This window comes from Oncorhynchus gorbuscha, linkage group LG18 (genome assembly GCF_021184085.1).
Source record: "Oncorhynchus gorbuscha isolate QuinsamMale2020 ecotype Even-year linkage group LG18, OgorEven_v1.0, whole genome shotgun sequence".
Lineage (NCBI taxonomy): Eukaryota > Metazoa > Chordata > Actinopteri > Salmoniformes > Salmonidae > Oncorhynchus > Oncorhynchus gorbuscha.
The window spans coordinates 60862225-60885852 of record NC_060190.1 but is presented as its reverse complement, the minus strand read 5'-3'; the positions used below and the strand labels follow the sequence as shown (position 1 = coordinate 60885852).

At 40.2% G+C, this 23628-nt stretch overlaps 3 protein-coding genes across 3 annotated transcripts; all 3 read right to left on the bottom strand.

Moving 5' to 3' along the window:
* Positions 1-2090: 2090 nt before the first annotated feature.
* Positions 2091-4983, bottom strand: LOC124004345 (red-sensitive opsin). Its single transcript, XM_046313177.1, has 7 exons — positions 4862-4983; positions 4630-4746; positions 4030-4326; positions 3687-3855; positions 3432-3597; positions 3055-3294; positions 2091-2840 (listed from the first exon to the last, which is right to left on the bottom strand). The coding sequence occupies exons 2-7, from the start codon at positions 4730-4732 to the stop codon at positions 2742-2744; spliced, it is 1074 nt and encodes a 357-aa protein (XP_046169133.1). The 5' UTR covers positions 4733-4746; positions 4862-4983; the 3' UTR covers positions 2091-2741.
* Positions 4984-5527: 544 nt separating this feature from the next.
* On the bottom strand, positions 5528-9761 carry LOC124004028 (red-sensitive opsin-like). Its single transcript, XM_046312765.1, has 6 exons — positions 9603-9761; positions 8321-8617; positions 7943-8111; positions 7694-7859; positions 7317-7556; positions 5528-6274 (listed from the first exon to the last, which is right to left on the bottom strand). The coding sequence occupies exons 1-6, from the start codon at positions 9691-9693 to the stop codon at positions 6176-6178; spliced, it is 1062 nt and encodes a 353-aa protein (XP_046168721.1). The 5' UTR covers positions 9694-9761; the 3' UTR covers positions 5528-6175.
* A 10386-nt stretch (positions 9762-20147) lies between these two features.
* opn1sw2 (opsin 1 (cone pigments), short-wave-sensitive 2) lies at positions 20148-22710 on the bottom strand. The gene is made up of 5 exons (XM_046312764.1): positions 22094-22710; positions 21642-21810; positions 21295-21460; positions 20589-20828; positions 20148-20454 (listed from the first exon to the last, which is right to left on the bottom strand). The coding sequence occupies exons 1-5, from the start codon at positions 22482-22484 to the stop codon at positions 20356-20358; spliced, it is 1065 nt and encodes a 354-aa protein (XP_046168720.1). The 5' UTR covers positions 22485-22710; the 3' UTR covers positions 20148-20355.
* Between the last annotated feature and the right edge of the window lie 918 nt (positions 22711-23628).

Here is a 23628-nt window from a genome sequence, read left to right as displayed (position 1 = left end):
ACAAGATCATGGTGCTTGCCTACGGAGCTGTGAGGGGAACGGCACCTCAGTACCTCCAGGCTCTGATCAGGCCCTACACCCAAACAAGGGCACTGCGTTCATCCACCTCTGGCCTGCTCGCCTCCCTACCACTGAGGAAGTACAGCTCCCGCTCAGCCCAGTCAAAACTGTTCGCTGCCCTGGCCCCCCAATGGTGGAACAAACTCCCTCACGACGCCAGGACAGCGGAGTCAATCACCACCTTCCGGAGACACCTGAAACCCCACCTCTTTAAGGAATACCTAGGATAGGATAAGTAATCCCTCTCACCCCACCCCCCCTAAGTTTTAGATGCACTATTGTTAAGTGACTGTCCCACTGGATGTCATAAGGTGAATGCACCAATTTGTAAGTCGCTCTGGATAAGAGCGTCTGCTAAATGACTTAAATGTAATGTAAATGACTTCCTGGCGGATCTTCCTCCCTCACAGGGCAACACCACAATCCTGGTAGTTGTGGATCGGTTTTCTAAGTCCTGACGTCTCCTCCCTCCCCAGTCTCCCTACGGCCCTACAGACTGCGGAGGCCCTGTTCTCTCACGTCTTCCGGCACTACGGGTTGCCTGGGGATATAGTCTCTGATCGGGGTCCCCAGTTCACATCCAGGGTCTGGAGAACGTTTATGGAACGTCTGGGGGTCTCGGGCAGCCTTACCTCAGGTTTTCACCCCGTAACGGGCAGGTGGAGAGAGTAAATCAGGATGTTGGGTAGGTTTCTGAGGTCATATTGCCAGGACCGGTCGGGGGAGTGGGCGACGTTCATCCCCTGGACAGAGATGGCCCAAACCTCACTCCGCCACTGCTCCACTAACTTCTCTCCTTTCCCGTGCGTACTGGGGTATCAGCCGGTTCTGGCACCGTGGCATCAGAGCCAGATCGAGGCTCCTGCGGTGGAAGAGTGGTTCAAGCTCTCGGAGGAGACCTGGGACGCCGCCCATGTGCACCTACACTGGGCCGTGAGGTGGCAAAAAGCGAGCGCCAACCGCCACCGCAGCGAGGCCGGGGGACAGGGTTTGGCTCTTGACCCGAAACCTGCCCCCCCCCCCGCCTGCCCTGCCGGAAGCCGGGTCCGCGGTTTGTGGGACCATTTAAAGTCATGAGGAGACTGAATGAGGTGTGCTATAGCTTACAGCTTCCCCCAGATTATCGCATTAATCCCTCGTTGCATGTGTGTCTCCTCAGGCCGGTGGTGGCTGGTCCACTCCAGGAATCTGAGGTGCGGGAGGTTCCTCCGCCCCCTCTGGACATCGAGGGGGCCCCGGTGTATGCTGTTCAAGCCATCCTGGATTCGAGGCGTCGGGCGAGGGGCCTTCAGTACCTCGTGGAGTTGGAGGGGTACGGTCCGGAGGAGAGATGCTTGGTGCCGGTGGAGGATGTCCTGGACCCTTCGTTGCTGCAGGATTTCCACCGTCTCCATCCGGATCACCCTGTGCCTCGTCCTCCGGGTCGTCCCCGAGGTCGGTGTTGGCACGCTGCTGGAACCGTGTGTCAAAGTGGGAGGTACTATCACGACTTCCGCTGAAGTCGTTCCCTCTCCTTGTTCGGGCGGCGTTCGGTGGTCGACGTCCCCGGCTTTCTAGGCACCACCGATCCACTTTTCATTTTCCATTTGTTCTGTCTTTGTCTTATGACACTTGGCTTCACTCACCAATCACTTGTTTATTATTTAACACTCTGTTCCCCATGTTGTATTTGTGAGTGATTGTTTTGTGGATGATTGTCAGGCGTTGCACTTTTGTTTTAGACCGTGTTTTTGGCACTTGTATGCGTTATGTGCTGTCATTTGGTAACCGGTATTAAAGTGCGCCTGTTTTTTATACTCCGCTCTCCTGCACTTGACTTCGCCTCTCATATACATGCATTACACCTCATGTAAATACAAACCAATCATGAGGAAAGTGAATCACTTCGATCCTTTAGGCTGATTGGGGTGAACCTCTATCCTATCCGCTTTACCAGACAGTTCATATTGGGTGTGGCATGTGAGTTTGGTCTTTAAACAATCATTGATAACAGGTAGCAGTGAATAAACATAGAAAGTGAGACCAGAGGGTATTTTCATTTTGCTGCATGCATGAAATGTATTTTAATCAGAAAAAAACATTGTTAAATACATTGTATACACAATTATCTATTTACTAGTATTATTATTTTTTGTTTTTTTATTTGCAAGAGGGATACAAAATGTTTACCTCATAAATTACTTTAAAAGTAAGGGGTTTTCAAACCATACATTGTTCACATCATTTTGAGATGATCAGATTTCCATTGGCAGTTAATTTTAGTTTTCCTTAGCTGTGAAGCTGTCTAGTTTAGCCACTGCAGAGTGAAGGGAATGCATTACAAGACGCCGACTTTTTCTTGCCACTTGGACAGACATTGATAGTAGTAGTATATACATATTCCCATAATGTACCACTCAAATAGCTATAATATGCATATCAATTACCACACAATTCTCTGCCTGTTTAATCAAAGACCATGGATTAAAAAAGCTGGTTCATAGCAATTTAGTTTTGTGGGTAACGTTTTTACACACATTGCACCTGTATGAGGTAAAGCTTAATAATCTCCTGAAAAGTTGTGGGAGAATGTTTGTTTAAGAAAAACAAGAGGATGTACTGTACATTTGAAAAGTCCCATTTGGAAAATCTCCTCAGAACGTTCACGATTTGTTTCCAAGAGGTACAATGTTGTCTGGGGTTTATGCAGGTGCCACAGAGGAAACCTCTGTTTTTGATGTAGACACTTCAGTGCCATCATCTTCTGCCTTTCCAAAGAGCTGCATGATGCAAGTACGGAACTGGAGAGAGAGGAATAATTAAATATAAGACTTTCAAATTATATGTCTATCTCGAAATTGAACGAACACATTGTCAGCCGATGCTTTAAAAGAAAAAGTACTTCACAAGAAAGGCAATTGTGAAACATTTAGAAAAAGTAGTATTGTTAGAGCTTTGTTACATGAAATCAGTAAGATTTAGAAAACAGTGTCTGAGAATCCTGTTTAAACTTACCTGTTTGTTCATGAAGACATATATAACTGGATTGTAGATGGTGGCGCTCTTGGCAAAGTAGGCAGGAATTGCGGCTGCCAGAGGGTGGAAAGCATACCCAGGGTTAGCTGCAGCAAAGCAGGCAAAGCAGGTATAAGGTCCCCAGCATACACAGTAAGCTATAATCATGACAACAACCATCCTGGACACTTCCTTCTCGGCCTTCTGTGTTGACTCAGAGTCTTTCTGTTGCGCAGCAACCTGTGGTCATTCAGAAGGAATATCAAATGGTTAGATTTAACCTTTTAATATGCCTTTTCAAAAGGTACACTTGACCATTACTGTATTTAACAACATCGTTGCTTGCTACAGTATGGTATATTTAAAATATAACTTACAGCACGAATGGCTAGCCACACGAAAACGTAGCAGAAGATGATAACGAACAGGGGGAAGAAGCAGCATGTAATCATGAGAGTGATCATGTAGGACTTGACTCCAGGATCCTCATTGCCTCCGAACACATCAGGTCCGCAGGAAGTCTTCAGGCCGTGAGGCCAGTACCTGGTGGAGGGAGAGAAATAAAGAAATGTGTTAAATAATTTATTCTTTTGAACTTGAATCCTCAGTGAAATAAGAAGAGAAATCCACACCTGCTCCAGCCAAAGATGGGGGGGGCACACCAGAAAGCAGACCAGACCCAGGAGAAGATAATGCCTCCCATGGCCCATTTGGCATCAAACTTGACACTTCCAAAGGGCTTGCACACCACCACCCATCTCTCCCAAGAGATGACAGCCAGGGACCACAGAGCAGCAATTCCTGCATAATATATACATATACTGTAAATTAGACAAAAGAGAAATTCTGATTACTGTCACTATGCTACGGTGTTCTAGCATCTGACAATTACTATTTCTCAGCACCGTGTAGAAATGTATAATTTTCTTGTTAAATATTAGATAATAGTATAGTCCATGTAAAACTGCATCTTACCGCAAGTGGAGACAGTGTATCCCTCAAAGACACACATTGGATGTCCCAGAATGAAGTAGCCAAAAAACTGGTTGCAAACGCTGATGGTGCTTGCCAAAAGTGTTTCTCCAATGTCAGCAATAGCAAGGTTGACCAAGATCCAGTTCAGAGGGTGTTGGAGCTTCTTGAATTTTGCAGTGGCCACCAGTACCAGGCCATTGGTGAAGACTGAGAGGATGACCACTATGATCATCCAAAGTGTTGAAACATTGTACACCCATCTTGGAGCAATGTGGTAGTTGGGGCCCTCAAAGGGATCTGAGATCAAACAGACAAAATTATTTTTCTAAGAAGGAGAAAATGACAGGTGCAGGTGCCTGGTTAGATGATCTACATGCTTTTTAGATGATCAATTCAAATGCAAAAGTAATGCAAATTACATAAATTATATTAATTCATTCAAATTATACCTATAAAGTGAAATTTTACTTATGCCATCTATGTTGTATATAACTTCCATAAAAATATTACTAAATACAGTTAACATAACCTCATGATTTAAATAAAATAAAATATATGAATTGGAAGTTTCAATCAAGGTAGATGTAGTTGCACTCTCACCTTTGGTGTTATTGCTGTTGGTGAAGGTAAAGGAAGATTCTCTCGTTGTATCTTGGTTTTGTCGCCTGGCTGCATAAGCAGCACTTCCCCAGCTTTCTGCCATTTCTGAGAAAGTATCTGAAGAATATACAAATAAAGAAGGCAACATATTATTTCCATTTCAGTCATCGAATTATTCTAAAATATTTGCCTTGCCAGTTGTTTGTTGCCATAGTTATGCTTTTGCCTTTACCTGTTGGTCGCTTTTTCTCTGTCTTGTGGTTGGCTTCTAATGTCTTGTCTTGCTGATCACCTGTTGTGGTGTTAGCAACCAACAAGATGGTGTACCCCAATCTGTGGGGTTTTATACCAGCCATGTCGTCATCGAGATTAAGATCTAAGACTTACACACACCAAAAAGAACTTCAGTTATGCCGGCCAGTCGAACTGAAGCCAAGGTTTGAATTTAAGGTTAATCCTTCTTGGATAAGAAGTGCTTTTGGTGTCACGTAATTCAGCATTCAGGTGAAATTCCTTATCCTCTTCATGCTTAAAAGAGAAAATAGTTGACTTAACAATTGTTCTTATTACTTCTAAATAAAGAAAACACATTTTGACAATATGAATGTTTTTACTATAACAAAGTAAACAGGGAAGAATTCTTTGAGTGGATAATCAGACAATGATTTAATTTACTTCATTCTACGTTCTATCTTTTCCTCATGTAAATACAAAACAATAATGATGAAAGTGGATCACTTCGGCCTTTAGCCTGATTTGTGAGATAATCTCTATCCTATCCGCTTTACCAGACAATTCATATTGGGTGTGTCATGTGAGTAAACAATCATTGATAACAGGTATCAGTAAATAAAAATTGAATGAACAGTGTATAACAATTGAAAGTGAGACCAGAGAGTATTTTCATTTGCTGCATGCATGACATTTATTTCAATCAGAAAAACACATTGTTAAATACATTGTATACACACTTTTCTTTATACTATATATATATTTTTTTTATTTATTTTTTTTGCAAGAGGATTAGAACATGTTTACCTCATAAACTACTTTAAAAGTAAGGGGTTTTCAAACCATACATTGTTTCCATAATTTTGAGTTATCAGATTTCCATTGGCAGTTCATTTCAGTTTTCCTTAGCTGTGATGCTGTGTAGTTTAGCAACTACAGAGTGAAGGGAATGCCTTCCAAGATGCCAACATTTTATTGCCCCTTGGACAGACATTGATAGTAGTATATACATATTCCCATAATGTACCAAATAACTATAGTATGCATATCAATTACCACACAACTCGCAGCTTGTTTAATCAAAGACCATGGATTAGAAAAGCTCCAAGGGGTGGTTCATAGCAATTTAGTTTTTGTGGGTAATGATTTTACAAACATTGCACCTGTATGAGGTAAAGCTTAATAATCTCCTGAAAAGTTGTGGGAAATTATTTCTTTAAGAAACACAAGAGGATGTACTGTACATTTAAAAAGTCCCATTCTGAAAATGTCCATAGAACGATTTGTTTCCAAGAGATACGCCATTGTCTTGGGTTTATGCAGGTGCCACAGTGGAAACCTCTGTTTTTGATGTGGACACTTCAGAGGCATCATCTTCCGCCTTGCCAAAGAGCTGCATGATGCATGAACGGAACTGTGGAGAGAGAATAAGAATGGAACATGAGGAAAGAGCTACAAAATATACAGTACCTCTACATTTAGGTAGACATACTGTAATTATTTTGTTAACCACTTTATTATTGATGGGTCAAAATATACTTAACCAAAATGTAAAAGTAACATGTAAAGTGGTGGTCCCATGTTTCTGAAATAAAATATCCCAGAAATGTTGTCCATATCCACAAAAGCTTATTTCTGTTCAATTTTGCACAGAAATGTGTTTACATCTCTGTTAGTGAGCATTTCACCCTTTGCTAAGATTATTCATCCACTTGACAGGTGTGGCATATCTGGAAGCAGATTAAACAGCATTATGATTACACAGGTGCACATTGTACTGGGGACAATAAAAGGCCACTCTAAAATGTGCAGTTTTTTCACACAACACAATGCCACAGATATCTCAAGTTTTGAAGGAGCATGAAATTGTCATTCTGACTGCAGGAATGTCCACCAGAGCTGTTGCCAGAGAATGTAATGTTAATTTCTCTACCATAAGCCACCTCCAAACTCCTTTTAGAGAGTTTGGCAGTATGTCCAACTGGCCTCACAACCGCAGACCTCATGTAACCACGCCAGCCCAGGACCTCCACATCCAGCTTCTTCACCTACAGGGTCATCTGAGAACAGCCACCTAGACAGCTGATGAAACTGTGGGTTTGCACAACCGAAGAATGTCTGCTCAAACTGTCAGAAACCTCAGGGAAGTTTATCTGCATGCCTGTCGACATGTACAATATCCAGTAACTTTGCAAAGCCATAGAAGAGGAGAGGTCAAACATTCCACAGGCCACAATCAACAACCCGATCAACTCTATGCGAAGGAGACATGTTGCGCTGCATGACGCAAATGGTGGACACCAGATACTGACTGGTTTTCTGATCCACGCTCCTGCATTTTTTTAAAGGTATCTGTGTCCAACAGATGCATATCTGTATTCCCAGTCGTGTGAAATCAAGATATTAAGGCCTATTTTTGTTCAGTGTTCATGTAGCTATCAGACTAACACACTTACCTGTTTGTTCATGAAGACATAGATAACTGGATTGTAGATGGTGGCGCTCTTGGCAAAGTAGGCAGGCAGTGCAGCAGCCAGAGGGTGGAAGGCATACCCAGGGTTAGCCGCAGAAAAGCAGGCAAAGCAGGTATAAGGTCCCCAGCATACACAGAAAGCTATAATCATGACAACAACCATCCTGGACACTTCTTTCTCGGCCTTCTGTGTTGACTCAGAGTCTTTCTGCTGCGCAGCAACCTGTGGTCATTCAGAAGGAATATCAAATGGTTAGATCTAACACTTTAATATTCCTTTTCAAAAGGTACACTTGACCCCTACTGTATTTAACGACATAGTTGCTTGCTACAGTATGGTATATTTAAAATATCACTTACAGCACGAATTGCTAGCCACACGAAAATGTAGCAGAAGATGATCACGAACAGGGGGAAGAAGCAGCATGTAATCATGAGAGTGATCATGTAGGATTTGACTCCAGGATCCTCATTGCCTCCGAACACATCAGGTCCGCAGGAAGTCTTCAGGCCGTGAGGCCAGTACCTGGTGGAGGGAGAGAGATAATGAGATTTTGAACAATGGAGTTTTTCACACATCAGTGAAATAAAAAGAGAAAAAAATCCCACCTGCTCCAGCCAAAGATGGGGGGGGCACACCAGAAAGCAGCCCAGACCCAGGAGAAGATAATGCCTCCCATGGCCCATTTGGCATCAAACTTGACATTTCCAAAGGGCTTGCACACCACCACCCATCTCTCCCAAGAGATGACAGCCAGGGACCACAGAGCAGCAATTCCTGTGCAGGGGAACAGTTGTACTGAAAGTTAGAGACACTCTAATTCTATGTGAAAACACAGCACCATAATAACATGCACCAAGGAAATGGCTTTAGGGAGCACTTTGTGTTGATCAATTTCTCTATACTATACATTATTCTACCATTTCCACATATTAATGGTACAATAAATACAATTAAAATATTTGTAAAACTGAGGAGTCTCTTACCACACACAGACACAGTGTATCCCTCAAAGACACACATTGGATGTCCCAGAATGAAGTAGCCAAAAAACTGGTTGCAAACGCTGATGGTGCTTGCCAAAAGTGTTTCTCCAATGTCAGCAATAGCAAGGTTGACCAAGATCCAGTTCAGAGGGTGTTGGAGCTTCTTGAATTTTGCAGTGGCCACCAGTACCAGGCCATTGGTGAAGACTGAGGTAATGACCACAAAGATCATCCAAAGTGTTGAGAGATTGTATACCCATCTTGGAGCAATGTGGTAGTTGGGGCCCTCAAAAGGATCTGCAAAAGAAGAAGAACTTTCTGACTCATTGATATAGTCATATGCAGTGGTGTAAAGTACTTAAAGTAAAAATACTTTAAAGTACTACTTAAGTTGTTTTTGGGGGTATCTGTACTTTACTTTACTTTTTATATTTGTTACAACTTTTACTTTCACTCCACTACATTCCTAAAGAAAATAATATACTTTTTACTCCACACATTTTCCCTGACACCCAAAAGTACTCGTTACATTTTGAATGCTTAGCAGGACAGAAGAATTGTCATATTCACACGCTTATCAAGAGAACATCCCTGGTCATCCCTACTGCCTCTGATCTGATCACTAAACACAAATGCTTAGTTTGTAAATTATAGGTGAGTGTTGGAGTGTGCCCCTGACTATGTTGAAAACAAGAAAATCATGCCGTCTGTTTTGTTTTAATATAAGGAATTTGAATTGATCCATACTTTTACTTTTTAGACTTAAGTATATTTTAGCAATTACATTTACTTTTGATACTTAAGTAGATTTAAAACCAAATACTTTTAGACTTTTGCTCAAGTAGAATTTTACTGGGTGACTCACTTTTATTTGAGTCATTTTTAATTAAGGTATCTTTACTTCTACTTATGTATGACAATTGGGTACTTTTTCCACCACTGGTCATATGAGGACATTAAACAAACATTTTGAACAGAATGTGTGCATCAAAAGTTATGACCAAGAAAAACACTGTCCTGACCCAAATTATTCAATGTATTGGTTGTATCATTGTGCGTACTGCTAATGCCAGTTACAAATGGTATGTCTGCTGTTTGTGAAATAACGTATGAGAGAACTACACTGCAACAAAAGACCTTCAGCAACATCAATTTAATTTAAAAAGGACACCATTACTTTCTGTAAATCTATAATAACTCCAATCTTTTGGGGGAATATACAGAATCAGACTCTTTCAATAGTTCTACCCTCAGGCACTACACTGAACAAAATGTACTGTACCTTTGGTGTTATTGCTGTTGGTGTAGGCGAAACCTGATTCTCTCGTTGTATCGTCGTGCCGCCTGGCAGCTAACACTCCTAGCTCTGCCATCCTTGAACTGCTTTACAGGAGTTTCTGAAGTTGACTGCTGAAGTCCAAGCCATGCTTCTCAACTATCCTAGGGTTTATATACCATCCTTTGGGTCTTTTGAAAGGATTATGGCCTTGGAGGAATTAGGGCACGGTTGGCACTGGGGCCATGGTATAATTTGTACCATGGCATGGGCTGGACTGTCTTTTCTTAACTGTTAATTACCACCAACAACTAAGTTGGGTGGATTTCAGAGGCCCATAATCTTGTCTGAGAGGGCTTTGGTGGCAGAGAAGGTTAAAAGTAATTTAAATGCCATGCTGCTGTAACCGAGGCCCAGATTGGTAAGTTGAATGGCATTAGGGTAAGAGGTTTTAAATGTGTAACTTAAAAAAATTAAATTAAATGTTGTCAAGAGAAATATGTATGATGACTGACTACACTTCAACAGGAAAAATAGTGTCGAGAGAAATCCAGGTGCCAACAGGCCATGTAGGCCCACTAGGCCCTATTGGAGCTAGAATGGTTGATAAGTAAAATGTAAATTTAAAAAAGTATTTTTAGCTGTCTCAGATGCTTTATTTAATTTTATCTGCTATTTTCCACATTGGGGGTGGGGGGTGGAGCACCATCACTCTATCACTCTACAGATTGACAGTATCTCATATCCATCATAATTCATGGCACTGATGACATAAGTGCATCTGAAATGCATCGGAAACACTGACTTTATTCAAATCAATATCTCTTTAGAAGTACATTTTTGTAGTTAAACTGTTGAATGTACAGTATAGTGAAAATGAATGCCACCCTAAACATGAATTAGGCCTATTATATGTAACATGCCAAATGGGCCAGTTATCTGATATCTGGGTTAGTCGGATTTGTCTTCTGACTAAAGCAGCTTATTCGGACAAGTGGGGTTCCGCAGGACGTTACCTATGAAAGTCTAATTAGTGTTGTCAGGAGTGCAGTCAGAAATGCCCTAATCTCTCCTGATTGATGGTTCATTTTGGGGAAGCAGAGTTTATCCAAAAACCTGAAGGGAGTCAAGTTTAATCCCTGACAGTAGTAAACTTGAAGGTTAAATTAAGGGTTTTATTTAACTCCTGGTATCTTTTTCCATTTCCTACAGCTGTTGAATGTGACGTTTAACTAACAGCCTTGGGGAGAACTCCAAGAATAGTGGAGGATGGAGGCAGCAAACATGATGATGTGCAAGAACAGTCTGTCGACGTGAAACCTCTCTCTCAGTGTTTTGATTTATGTGCTGTCTTTTGGTTCTATTTTCACTATTCTTAATTATTTGACTGTTTGATGGTTGACAGATTATCCTCCTTTTATGCGCAAAATGTATTAGGCTATAGCACAACTGAACCATTCAATTGAAAGAACTTGGCTTTGATTGTAGCCTAGTCCAATTCTTATAAAGCCTACCTGCAATCTCCTAATCATGCTCCTCTGTAAAATGCTGCATTGCTTTGTGGGTAAGTCTAGAATTCCGCTAGTTTTGAACTATTCATGATTGGTAAAAGTTCACCACTAGCAGAACTCGGATTTTCTTCAAAAAATAATGCTCTTGTGTAAATTGGGATTTTGGTATTGAATGACTAATATACAGGAATATACTGTGAATGAATTGACTTTTAATTGTGTTAGTTGTGTGATATTTACAAGAGTTGCAAATTGTATTTGTGTGGCCTTGAATTCATTTGGGGAGGCAGGTAGCCTTGTGTTTAAAGCGTTGGACTAGTAACCGAAAGGTTAGAAGATCGAATCACTGAACTGACAAGGTAAAAATATGTTGTTCTGCCTCTGAAAATGGCAGTTAACCCACTGTTCCTAGACCGTCATTGAAAATAAGAACATGTTCTTAACTGACTTGCCTAGTTAAATTTAAAAAAATACATTTAAACAATTTCATGATTTAATTTCCTTCATATTACTTTGTTATTGTAATAATAATAACTTAGCCTAATTTTGGTGTTATTACTGGTATTAATATTGCTGTCATAGCCTAATCTTTTGTTATGGTTTTATTTAGCATATTAATTTATGAATAACTATAATTATTTATAATCATTGTGTTGTTGTTGTTTTGCTGTTGTTGTTGTTGTTCTGGAAGGAAGGAATATCCTCCATAACCATCTATATCAAGGTATATATATATATATATAATTTGAAAAAATTACAGATTCTGCAGTAGCTTACATAATAAAAAAAGTTTATTTTTTATTTTTCCTTCATCGTAATAGAATTAAATAGCCTATAATATATACAATATATACCTAATGAGGGATGTATGATCCTATGTTCTTGCCTCTTGAAATCTATACTGTAGTCTACACACCTGTGGCTGCATGCAAATGTTTAATTAGGATCTGAGAACTGATAAGGACTAATTAAGTAATTAAGGACTAAGAGTACTTAAAGTGCAGGCCACAACATTAGTTTTTTTACTGTAAAGGAAGCATGAAGATAATGGTTTAACAGGTAGACAGCCTAGCGGTTAACCTCTACAGCAGGAATTCCCAAACTGGGTTACGAGCAATGTGATTCACATTTTATATACATATATATATACATATATATATATACAGTATACTATATATATATTGTATACTGTATATATATATTAAATGTGAATCACATTTTATTTGGCGTATCCCCCGACTGCATTTCTATATATACAGTATATATATATATTTACAGTTGAAGTCGGAAGTTTACATTCACTTAGGTTGGAGTCATTAAAACTCGTTTTTCAATCACTCCACAATTTTCTTGTTAACAAACTATAGCTTTGGCAAGTCGCTAAGGACATCTACTGTATGCATGACACAAGTAGTTTTTCCAACATTTGTTTACAGACAGATTATTTCACTTATAAATCACTGTATCACAATTCCAGTGGGTCAGAAGTTTACATACACTAAGTTGACTGTGCCTTTAAATAACTTGGAAAATGATGTCATGACATTAGAAGCTACTGATAGGCTAACTGACATAATTTGAGTCAATTGGAGGTGTACCTATGGATGTATTTCATGGCCAACCTTCAAACTCAGTGCCTCTTTGCTTGACATCATGGGGAAATCAAAAGACTTGTGTAGACCTCCACAAGTTTGGTTCATCCTTGGGAGCAATTTCCAAATGCATGAAGGCACCACGTTCATCTGTACAAAAGATAGTATGCAAGTATAAACACCATGGGACCACGCAGCCGTCATACCGCTCAGGAAAGGAACGTACTTTATAGGAAAGGAAATACATTTATACTCACCATAATTTGCAAATAACTTCATTAAAATACAATCCTACTTTTTTCCTAATTTTGTCTGTCATAGTTGAAGTGTACCTATGACGAAAATTACAGACCTCTCTCATCTTTTTAAGTGGGAGAACTTACACAATTGGTGGCTGACTAAATACTTTTTTGCCCCACTGTATATTTAGGTAGTTTTTTTTTGTAAAAAAGAAAAAATCTTCACATTTTCAAACAGTCCATTTATATTTTCCAACTGGGAAATACATTTAGGTGAGGTTTTTTCCCCCCTGAGTAGCCTCGTTTCTCTGCCAAAAATAAAATCAAACCATCTAATGTTCAGCTAAATAACAACACAATGTTGTACAGGTAGCCTAGTCAAATAATTAACATCCTATCACATTAACTGTTACTCTCTCGCGGGCATTCCACTAATGTAGCGAAATGTAGCTGCTGCTCATTCCGTTTGCTCGAAAATAGATAAATGGTTCAAAAAAAGACAGGCCCGTGTCCTTGGAGACACATACCAGCTCTACCAGCAGTACTACACTTGCACCTGTCAACAACAGAAGCTGTTCTGCCTCCACGAGCACATCCAATGCTAGCATCAGTAATTTTACATATGTTGTTAGCCCAGCTAGCATGGACACTGACAGATGTGAATCTGATGCAGCCGAAGAGCTACTGCCCCATTACCCGGGAAAGCACCAAACAACAGATAGGGACGTTGGACCGTCGAAGAGGCGCAAATATGATGAGAACTACATTGAATTGGGGTTCACTTATATCGGGAGTAGTGTCTTTCCTCAGCCACAGTGTGTTATATGTGCAAAAGTGCTATCTCACTCTTGTGCAGACATTTAGAAACAAAACCGTCAATCTGAAAAATAAGCTACCATTAATTAATAAGTCGGGGCTAGAAGCGTCTTATATGGTGATCTACCGAGTGGCTAGGCCAGGCAAGCCCCATACTATTGTGGAGGACTTCATTCTTCCTGCTGCTGTGGATATGCCTGGGACAATGCTGGAGGAAAAGGCCAAAAAAACTATACAGGCAATGTCTTCATCAAACAACACTGTTTCACGACACATCAGTGACATGGCAGGAGATGTTTTGAAACAATTACTGCTTCGCATACCAGCCAGTGAATTCTATGTGTTACAGTTGGATGAGTCAACAGATGTGGCGGGCCTGGCACAGCTCCTGGTATATGTCCATTATGTTTATGGGGGATCAATTAAGGAAGACATCCTCTTCTGCAAACCACTGGAAACCAGGACAACAGGAGAGCATATTTTTAAAGTACTGGACAGCTTTGTGACATCAAATGGACTTTGGTGGTCAAGATATGTATCTGTACTGATGGCAAAAAGCCATGACAGGGAGACACAATGGAGTGGTAACATGCGTGCAAGCAGTTGCTCCTGATGCCACTAGGTTACACTGCAGCATCCACCGAGAGGCTCTTGCTGCCAAGGGAATGCCTGACAGCTTGAAAGACGTTTTGGACACTACAGTGAAAATTGTTAACTTTGTTAAAGCAAGGCCGCTGAACTCTCGTGTATTTTCTGCAATATGCAATGATATGGGTATCGACCATGTAACGCTTTTACAAATCAAATCAAATTGTATTTGTCACATGCGCCGAATACAACAGGTGTAGACCTTACAGTGAATACTTACTTATAAGCCTTTAACCAACAATGCAGTTTTAAGAAAATACCCCAAAAAATTTAATTCAGGGAAAAGTCAGATAAGAAAAACAAATAATTAAGAGCAACAGTGAATAACAATAGCGGGGCAATATACAGGGGATACTGCAGTGCATCTCCTCCTCATGGACTACACCAGATTGGCCAGTTCTTTCTGTGAGATGTTACCTCACTCTTCCACCAAGGCACCTGCAAGTTCCCGGACATTTCTGGGGTGAATGGTCCTAGCCCTCGTCCCAGACGTGCTCAATGGAATTGAGATCCGGGCTCTTCACTGGCCATGGCAGAACACTGTCATTCCTGTCTTGCAGGAAATCACGCACAGAACGAGTAGTATGGCTGCTGGAATTGTCATGCTGGAGGGTCATGTTAAGGTGAGCCTGCAGGAAGGGTACCACATGAGGGAGGATGTCTTCCCTGTAACGCACAGCGTTGAGATTGCCTGCAATGACAACAAGCTCAGTCCGATGATGCTGTGACACACCGTCCCAGATCATGACGGACCCTCCACCTCCAAATCTATCCCACTCCAGAGTACAGGTCTCAGTGTAACGCTCATTTCTTCAACGATAAATGCAAATCCAACCATCACCCCATGTAAGACAAAACCATGACTCGTCAGTGAAAAGCAACAGGCCTACAAGCCCTCAGTCCAGCCTCTCTCAGCCTATTGCGGACAGTCTGAGCACTGATTTAGGGTATTGTGGGTTCCTGGTGTAACTCAGGCAGTTGCTGTTGCCATCCTGTACCTGTCCTGCTGGTGTGATGTTTGGATGCACCAGGTGTTGTTACATGTGGTCTGCCACTGCGAGGACGATCAACTGTCCGTCCTTTCTCCATGTAGCGCTGTCTTAGGCGTCTCACAGTACGGACATTGCAATTTATTGCCCTGGCCACATCTGCAGTCCTAATGACTCCTTGCAGCATGCCTAAGGCACGTTCACGCAGATAAGCAGGGACTCTGGACATCTTTCTTTTGGTGTTTTCAGAGTCAGTAGAAAGGCATCTTTAGTGTCCTAAGTTTTCATAACTGTGACCTTAATTGCCTACCATCTGTAAGCGGTTAGTGTCTTAACGACTGTTCCACGGGTGCATGTTCATTAATCGATTATGGTTCATTGAACAAGCATGGGAAACAGTGTTTAAACCCTTTACAATGAAGATCTGTGAAGTTATTTGGATTTTTACTAATTATCTTTGAAAGACAGAGTCCTGAAAAAGGGATGTTTATTTTTTTGCTGAGTTTATCATTCCAGCCCAGGCACAATGTAGATTTTGGCCACTAGATGGCAGCAATGTATGTGCAAAGTGTTCGACTGATCCAATGAATCATTGCATTTCTGTTCACCATTTTGTATAAGGACTTGATTTATTAATACATTTTCACGTTCATAACTCTGCACTATCCTCAAACAACATTATGGTATTCTTTCACTGTAATAGCTACTGTAAATTGGACAGTGCAGTAAGATTAACAATAATGTAAGCTTTCTGTCAATCAGATATGTCTGTGTCCTAGGAAATGTTCTTGTTATTTACAACCTCATGTTAATCATATTAGCCTACGTTAGCTCAACTGTCCCGTGGGGGACTCACCGCTTTAGAGCAGTGGTTCCCAAACTTTTTATAGTCCCGTACCCCTTTCAAACATTTAACCTCCAGCTGCATACCTCCTGTAGCCCCAAGGTCAGCGCACTCTCAAATGTTGTTTTTGCAATCATTGGAAGCCTGCCACACACACACTATACGATACATTTACTAAACATAAAAATGAGTGTGAGTTATTGTCACAACCCGGCTCGTGGGAAGTGACAAAGAGCTCTTATAGGACCATGCCATAAATAATAATCAATAACTTTGCTCTTCAATTAACCATCTTACTTATAAAACTTTATTTGTTAATCGAAAATTGTGAATAACTCACCACAGGTTAATGAGAAGGGTGTGAATAACTCACCACAGGTTAATGAGAAGGGTGTGAATAACTCACCACAGGTTAATGAGAAGGGTGTGCTTGAAAGGATGCACATAAAACTGCAATGTTGTGTTGTATTGGAGAGAGTCTCAGTCTTAAATAATTTTCCACACTCAATCTGTGCCTGTATTTAGTTTTCATGCTAGTGAGGGCCGAGAATCCACTCTCAGATTGGTACATGATTGCAAAGGGCATCAGTGTCTTAACATAACAATTTTCCAAGGCAGGATACTCCGAGCGCAGCCCAATCCAGAAATCTGTCAGTGGTTTCTGATTAAATTACATTTTCACAGAACCGCTTGTTGCAATTTTGATGAGTCTCTCTTGTTCAGATATCGGTAAGTGGACTGGAGGCAGGGCATGAGAGGGATAACGTATCTAGTTGTTTGTGTCATCCGTTTTGGGAAATTACCTGTGTAATTGTGCACTGAACTCACTCAGGTGCTTCGCTATATACGCAAAAAATCATACAATGATGGAAAGACCTGTGTGTTGCCCTTGCTAATGCAGACAGAGAAGAGCTCCAACTTCTTAATCATAGCCTCAATTTTGTCCCGTTCATTGAATATAGTTGCGGAGAGTCCCTGTAATCCTAGATTCAGATCATTCAGGCGAGAAAAAACATCACCCAGATAGGTTGCTACATACTGACCGTTAGTGGAATTCCTGCGAGAGAGTAATGGTTAATTGGAGGTTATTTATTTGACTTGGCTACCTGTATTTGAGATTGTGCTGTTATTTCGCTGAACACCAGATGGTGTAATTTTATTTTTGGCAGTGAAACGAGGCTACCCAGTTAAGAAAAAAAACACACCCAAATCTATAACCCTGTTGGAAAATATAAATGGACTGTTTGAAAATGTGAATGTATTTTTTATTTATTTTTACAAATGTTTTTATTTTATATATAGTAATTTATTATTATTATTTTTATTAAAAGAATTGGCGTACCCTCGACAGCATTATGCGTACTTCTGTTAACTTCTTGACAAGTTAATAGGCAATTTATTGTATGTTATAAGTGATACAGAATTTTGTTTGGTTGTCAATACATTCAAATTTCAACACTTGAAGGAAATTTTTCTTCTGCTTAGTTCCATTTGTGTCACTGTGTGGCTTTAATTCCAGTTTGTCCACAAATTAATCATTGATATGTTGTATTCACTTCTCCATCTCAACCAAAAACCAACTAAACCAAATTAAATCAAACTTTAAATGCACTTTAAATAAAGTTTGATTTGATTTAGTCCTATTCTTTAACCTTGATTTTTGGTTGAGATGGACATGTGAATCCAACATATCAAACTGTAATTAAAGTCAGACTAAGTGAGTGGCACAGATGGAACTATCCAAGCAGAAGATACATCTCCTTGGTTGTGTCGACAACCAAACACAATTCAACATCACTTAATATCATTACACTTGAAATCAACCAGTGCTTGAAACCCTGGGCCTATGTATCGTCTATTTTAGTTGAATCCGAGGTTGAATTGAAACAATAGCTGTTGATGACTTTGCAAATGCTATATAGTCCTAAATAGCATAATTGATAATACATTAATTAATAGAGTATGGTCACATTTCATTTGCTCTGCTAAACCTACCCTTTTGAATGACTTCGATAGCAACAGTAATTCTAATTTGTTTTTAAGTGGAGGTCGCTCAAAAATCATTCTCACAATAGCACATTGGTAATAGCTGTAGCATCTCCAGTAGTAGGTGGTGCCCAACTTATTGTTTTTCTATTTCTTCTGATAGTGGATAAAACATTGAAGATGTGACTTTGTTTAAAAGGAACAAATTCAACATATTTAATACAAGGTTTGTCTATATTTACTAATCTGAGTAGGTGGCAGTGAATAATTCCTGTAACAAATTCTGCATCAGCCTATGAAAGATCTTGGACTTTATATCCACCAACCAATGGCATTTCTGGAAAATAGGGCAACTTGGCCATCAGAGAAATATTTTAAACCTCCAAATTCAAAGTTTACTTTTGTTCCACTTGGTCTGTCTCAAGTGTAGAGTACAAATAATTGAATGACGCATCCTTGACTAGGCTACTAGCTACTAACGTTAGACAAAATTTAAAAAATGCACGTTTTCACATATCTGACAAAATACCATGTTTTTGCTCATCCATTTCACACACACATCCATGTGCTTTTACGGAAAAGAGATGAACGAGGTCTAGAGCGGTTGACTCCTAAACAACAGTGCACTTTGACCGTGCCAAGTATTTTGTTGAGGAAAACACTGTTCACTGCTGGTCCTCGATGCTCGATTCAAATAATGCATTTGTGACCAAGTGAATGATTATAATAATGCATATAAAATGTTGTAAATATACATGTCAGCCTACACGTCTATGTAATAAATGTAAGCAATAATCAACGAGGGTCTATGCGTTCTATGGAAAATAATGCAAAATGCAGCTCCTTATGAAATGTATTCTTAATCTACATTTTCAAGATTTGGTGGGATTTGAACAATCCGAGGCAATAACGAGGGGGTTATGACGTTGGTGGTACTATAATTGCAGAGGACAGGCTAGTGGTAATGGCTGGAGTGGAATCAGTGGAATGGTATCAAAATATTAAAATATCATAACTTCCTTCCCTCAGCAGCCTCCTGTAATTTGAACAGTCAGTCAAACACACGTGATCTAGTTGCTTTGATTATCAGAACATGCCATTTCTCATGTTTTGTCTTATATTGTCTTGTCATTTTGCTTTTCCTTCTGTTCGTTTTCCCCCTGCTGGTCTTTTTAGGTTCGTTCCCCTTTTTCTCTCTCCCTTCCTCTCTCTCTTCTCTCTATCGTTCCATTCCTGCTCCCAGCTGTTCCTATTCCCCTAATCAATCATTTAGTCTTCCCACACCTGTTCCCTATCTTTTCCCCTGATTAGAGTCCCTATTTCTCCCCTTGTGTTCCGTTTCTGCCCTGTCGGATCCTTGTATATTGTTCACTGTGCTGTGTCTTTGTATCGCCCTGTCGTGTCGTGTTTCCCTCAGATGCTGCGTGGTGAGCAGGTGTCTGAGTCTGCTACGGTCAAGTGCCTTCCCGAGGCAACCTGCAGTTTATTATCGAGTCTCCAGTCAGTTCTCGTGATTACGAGTGAAATTGTTTTTATGCTTTATTTACCGCTCCGATTTGTCTAGGAGTATTGCTATTTCCTTAAACTGGATTAAAGACTCTGTTTTCGCCAAGTCGCTTTTGGGTCCTCATTCACCTGCATAACACCATTGGACTTCTGTTCAGGATGCTTTCATGAACAAGTGTTGAATTACATCTACAGACTTAGATCGACTGCTACTGAAGTCCAAATTGTAATGCTAATTTTCTGGCTACCAACTTATAGACTTATGTAAAGTGTATTTGCCCACATAAACATTGAAAATGTACCTTTTGTGTTTTATTGTCTTGTTTTGAACCACGTTGAAGCAATGCATCATAATGCACTCTATGTAAAGTGAGTATAGCGACACAAACACCCAAACCAATAAATGAGTTAAGAAATATATACTTTTTGTGTGCATTTATTCTCATCTCTCTTTAATGCATTTAAATTGTTATAGCTACTCTTATAAGATTATCATACCACATATTTTTGACAACACCTTCAAGGACAAAACATCCTGTTTAGTGCACATTCAATATTATTTACAATATACAAATGATCATACAGTAGCAACAGTTTAGCAAGTAAAATAAAAATAGAGACGCCCTCTTTAACCAGCAGAAGACACTTGAGTGACCGAGGATGTTGATGATGCTTCCTCATCATCCCCAGACTTTAATCCCAGCAAATTCATCATGCATGAGCGGAACTGCAAGTGAGGAGGAAGACAATCACTGATGGGGAAAATGATCTCATGAAAACGATCATGTGACTAAATAAGGAACAGTTATTTACGGTATTAAGGTAACCATTCAACCTGACACTTAAAAACTATAAACATACCAGCTTATTCATGAAGACATAGATGAGAGGGTTGTAGACTGTGGAGGCCTTGGAGAAGCAGGAAGGTATGGTGGCCAATCGGAGATCAAAGGGTGCACCACGGTTTTGTACAACCCAGACAGCAAAGGAGGCATAGGGCATCCAGCACACTAGGAAGCCCACCACCATCACCACCACCATCTTGGTGACCTCCTTCTCTGCCTTCTGGGTGGAGGCAGAGTCTGCCTGTGCCGCGGCAGCCTGTGTGGGGAGATAAAGAGGGCATGATTCCAGTGCTGTTGTAACAGCCTACTGATGTCAGCATCTCATCCCAAAGGCTTCCACTAATAATCGCTATAACATGGATAGATTCCAAAATAAGCAGAAGAAAGCATATTCTCAATTTAGAATGTCGCTAGGTTGATTGTAATTCATTAAGATGGTGATTACTGTTACCTTTCCTTTGAACCCTTTACCCTTTTTCATGTAGGCTTTTTCATATACATTTAGCTAATTCCACTCAAAATTACTTAGATTACCATATTATATTTTATGTTAATCCTTGTATTGTAACTAAATATGTGCTGCTATATGACAATAAACTTTCCCAAAAAACTTCTGTGACTACATTGTTTTCTATGTATTGTTTCCCAGTCATAAACAATGCCCATGTTATCATGTAGCAACTCATTCGAAGGATCTCTTCCTCTGTGTAACTTGCACATACCGCCTTCATCATGAAGAGCAGCTGGGCATAGCAGAAAACAATGACACTGAATGGGACTCCAAAGCAGAAGAAGAAGAGGAACATCACATAGGACTCATTGTTGTATTTGTTGTTTGTGGTGTACCAGTCTGGTCCACAAGAGCACTGGAGACCTTCTGGAATGTATCTGGGGAAGAGAACAAATCACAGTCCTCACCTTCAAATTCAGGGACAGTGTTGCACTAGTGTTGTATCACATGTACAAACCAAAATTATTTGTATGTGTGTCTGGAAACTTGCGTATGTGAGGTGTTTGTACACACAGAGAGAGAACGAGTCAGAGAGATAGGAGTGAAAATGACACTGACCTACTCCAGCCAAACAGAGGGGGAAGACTGGCAGCCAACCCAAACACCCAAGTGATTGCACAGCCGATTATTGCATGTGTGCTCTTGAATTGAAAGTTACCGACTGGCTTACAAATAACCAACCATCTTTCAAACGCCACTACTGAGAGAGACCATAAGCTCACCATACCTGCAATGAAAATAAAAGCACGTACATGAATGGTTTATAGGGAGATGTGAATATCCTTTTTACTATGAGGATTCCTAAAGCACTGCTACAGATGATCAATTTACAAAAGGATTGAAGCATACAAACTGTCAAAATAGATGTGAAATGACTAAATGAAAAGAAATGTGACACCAATACATTAATTTCAAATTGTACATATTAAGCTTGTATATTAATAGACGATAAAAAAGATGTTTAGATGCAATTGTGCTCATAGTTTTTGTAGTCTACATATTTTTCTTACCGCCAAGAGTAGCTGTAAATCCCTCAATCTGGCATGTAACCGATCCCATGATAAAGTATTTGTAGGCAAAGGACAAGCTGGCGGTGGAGGATCCAAACATGGACACCAGCAGGTTAGCTATTGCCAAGTTCACCAGAATGTAGTTGAGATGGGATCGCAGCTTCTTGAACTGGATAGTACACACGATGGTAAGGACGTTGATAGCAGTGCCGGCAACAAATAGGAAGAACATGAAAAATGACATGCCATAGAAGATAGCACTGCCCGCCAGGTGGTCCTGAGGAACCAGGAAGGGGCTGAGTGAAGTGATGTTGTTGGTATCCAGCGCGATAGGGATGTAGAATCCCTCCTGGAGCTCCACGGGGCGAGCATTCGACCTCATTGTGTTCATTTTATTTGATAACCAATTTGTTTTAGTATAATCCCCACTACCAAGGTCTTATAACTACAAAGATCTATTCCATTAAAAGGAGAATAAGTAATTCAAAATGCGTTAATTGCCTGGTGTCTACCTCAGGAGCTCGAAGGTTGATCGCATGTCCTGTTGGGGAACTAAGTGGACTTTTATAAGGCCTTAAGAGTGATATCACAGTGCCCCACCCTCAAATGAAAGATGTCAAGTAATTTCCTCAACACACAAGTCCTCTCATACAACCACACACACCTGCACATGTATATAAGACACAGTTCCTGAGCGTAATCTTCTTTCCGTGCAGAAAAACCTGGATGATAAGGATGATCCCATTTACATAGATAGCAGTTCAGTGTTACTGCAGCCAGCTAATCTTCTTTCCAATGCTGTTAAGCCGGCTAATGGTACGCATTTCAGCCTTTTGTAATCTGCGCTCTGCTGGTTTAACTCTGGCTTTGTGCTGGATGTCTTGGTCTTTAGGGACTTATCCATAAATGCTTTTGACGTGCCATCAACACTTTCTTCAGAAACAGAGGCCTGAATCGCACAAACAATTGAAATAGGGTAACATGAAAAAATAGCTCACACGGAGGTCTTTGGGGTTTATCTAATAAGCTTACAACAGCTGTCCTGACTGTTTGTAACCTTTAAACATTTTTGAATTACTTTGACAAATTCCTACAAATGGAAGTTTTGTTGCTAATGTTTGCCTCAAATGTTGACTTGAGTGTTGGCTTGACTGCATGATTAATCCTTAGTTTAATGCTGCAAAACGTTTGCAATATAACCTTCTGCTTATGTACTTATGTAATTATTTGACAATGTTTTTGTCCATTTAGGGGAGCTTTTTGGCTCAAGAGGCAAATATTCTGTATAGAATTCAGGTATAGGCCTTCACGCTTGAGCAAACAAAAGAAGTAGGAGGGCTGCTTAACAAAAATGACAGGAATCTAATGATAGGACTTAACCAGGAAAAGGACAATGGTAAACAGGTGTTGGAGCACTCAAAAAACAGGCATATGCTTTATACTGTATATAACTCTTCTTACACTCAGGCATTATTCTATTATGAATACAGGTTGAAATGAAATTTCATGATTCTGAGAAATGTCAAAAAATCGTG

Bases quoted from the DNA above. Each gene is read 5' to 3' on its own strand.
- LOC124004028 (XM_046312765.1), bottom strand. From the start codon at position 9,693: ATGGCAGAGCTAGGAGTGTTAGCTGCCAGGCGGCACGACGATACAACG. The intron at 8,112-8,320 runs GTAAGAGACTCC...TCCCCTGCACAG, and splicing joins ATACACTGTGTCTGTGTGTG to GAATTGCTGCTCTGTGGTCC. The intron at 7,860-7,942 runs GTGGGATTTTTT...TCCCTCCACCAG, and splicing joins CCCATCTTTGGCTGGAGCAG to GTACTGGCCTCACGGCCTGA.
- LOC124004345 (XM_046313177.1), bottom strand. From the start codon at position 4,732: ATGGCAGAAAGCTGGGGAAGTGCTGCTTATGCAGCCAGGCGACAAAAC. The intron at 3,856-4,029 runs GTAAGATGCAGT...TATATTATGCAG, and splicing joins ATACACTGTCTCCACTTGCG to GAATTGCTGCTCTGTGGTCC. The intron at 3,295-3,431 runs GTAAGTTATATT...GAATGACCACAG, and splicing joins TGTGGCTAGCCATTCGTGCT to GTTGCTGCGCAACAGAAAGA.
- opn1sw2 (XM_046312764.1), bottom strand. From the start codon at position 22,484: ATGAACACAATGAGGTCGAATGCTCGCCCCGTGGAGCTCCAGGAGGGA. The intron at 20,829-21,294 runs GTATGTGCAAGT...CTCCCCACACAG, and splicing joins TGCTCTTCATGATGAAGGCG to GCTGCCGCGGCACAGGCAGA. The intron at 20,455-20,588 runs GTATGTTTATAG...CCTCACTTGCAG, and splicing joins ATGTCTTCATGAATAAGCTG to TTCCGCTCATGCATGATGAA.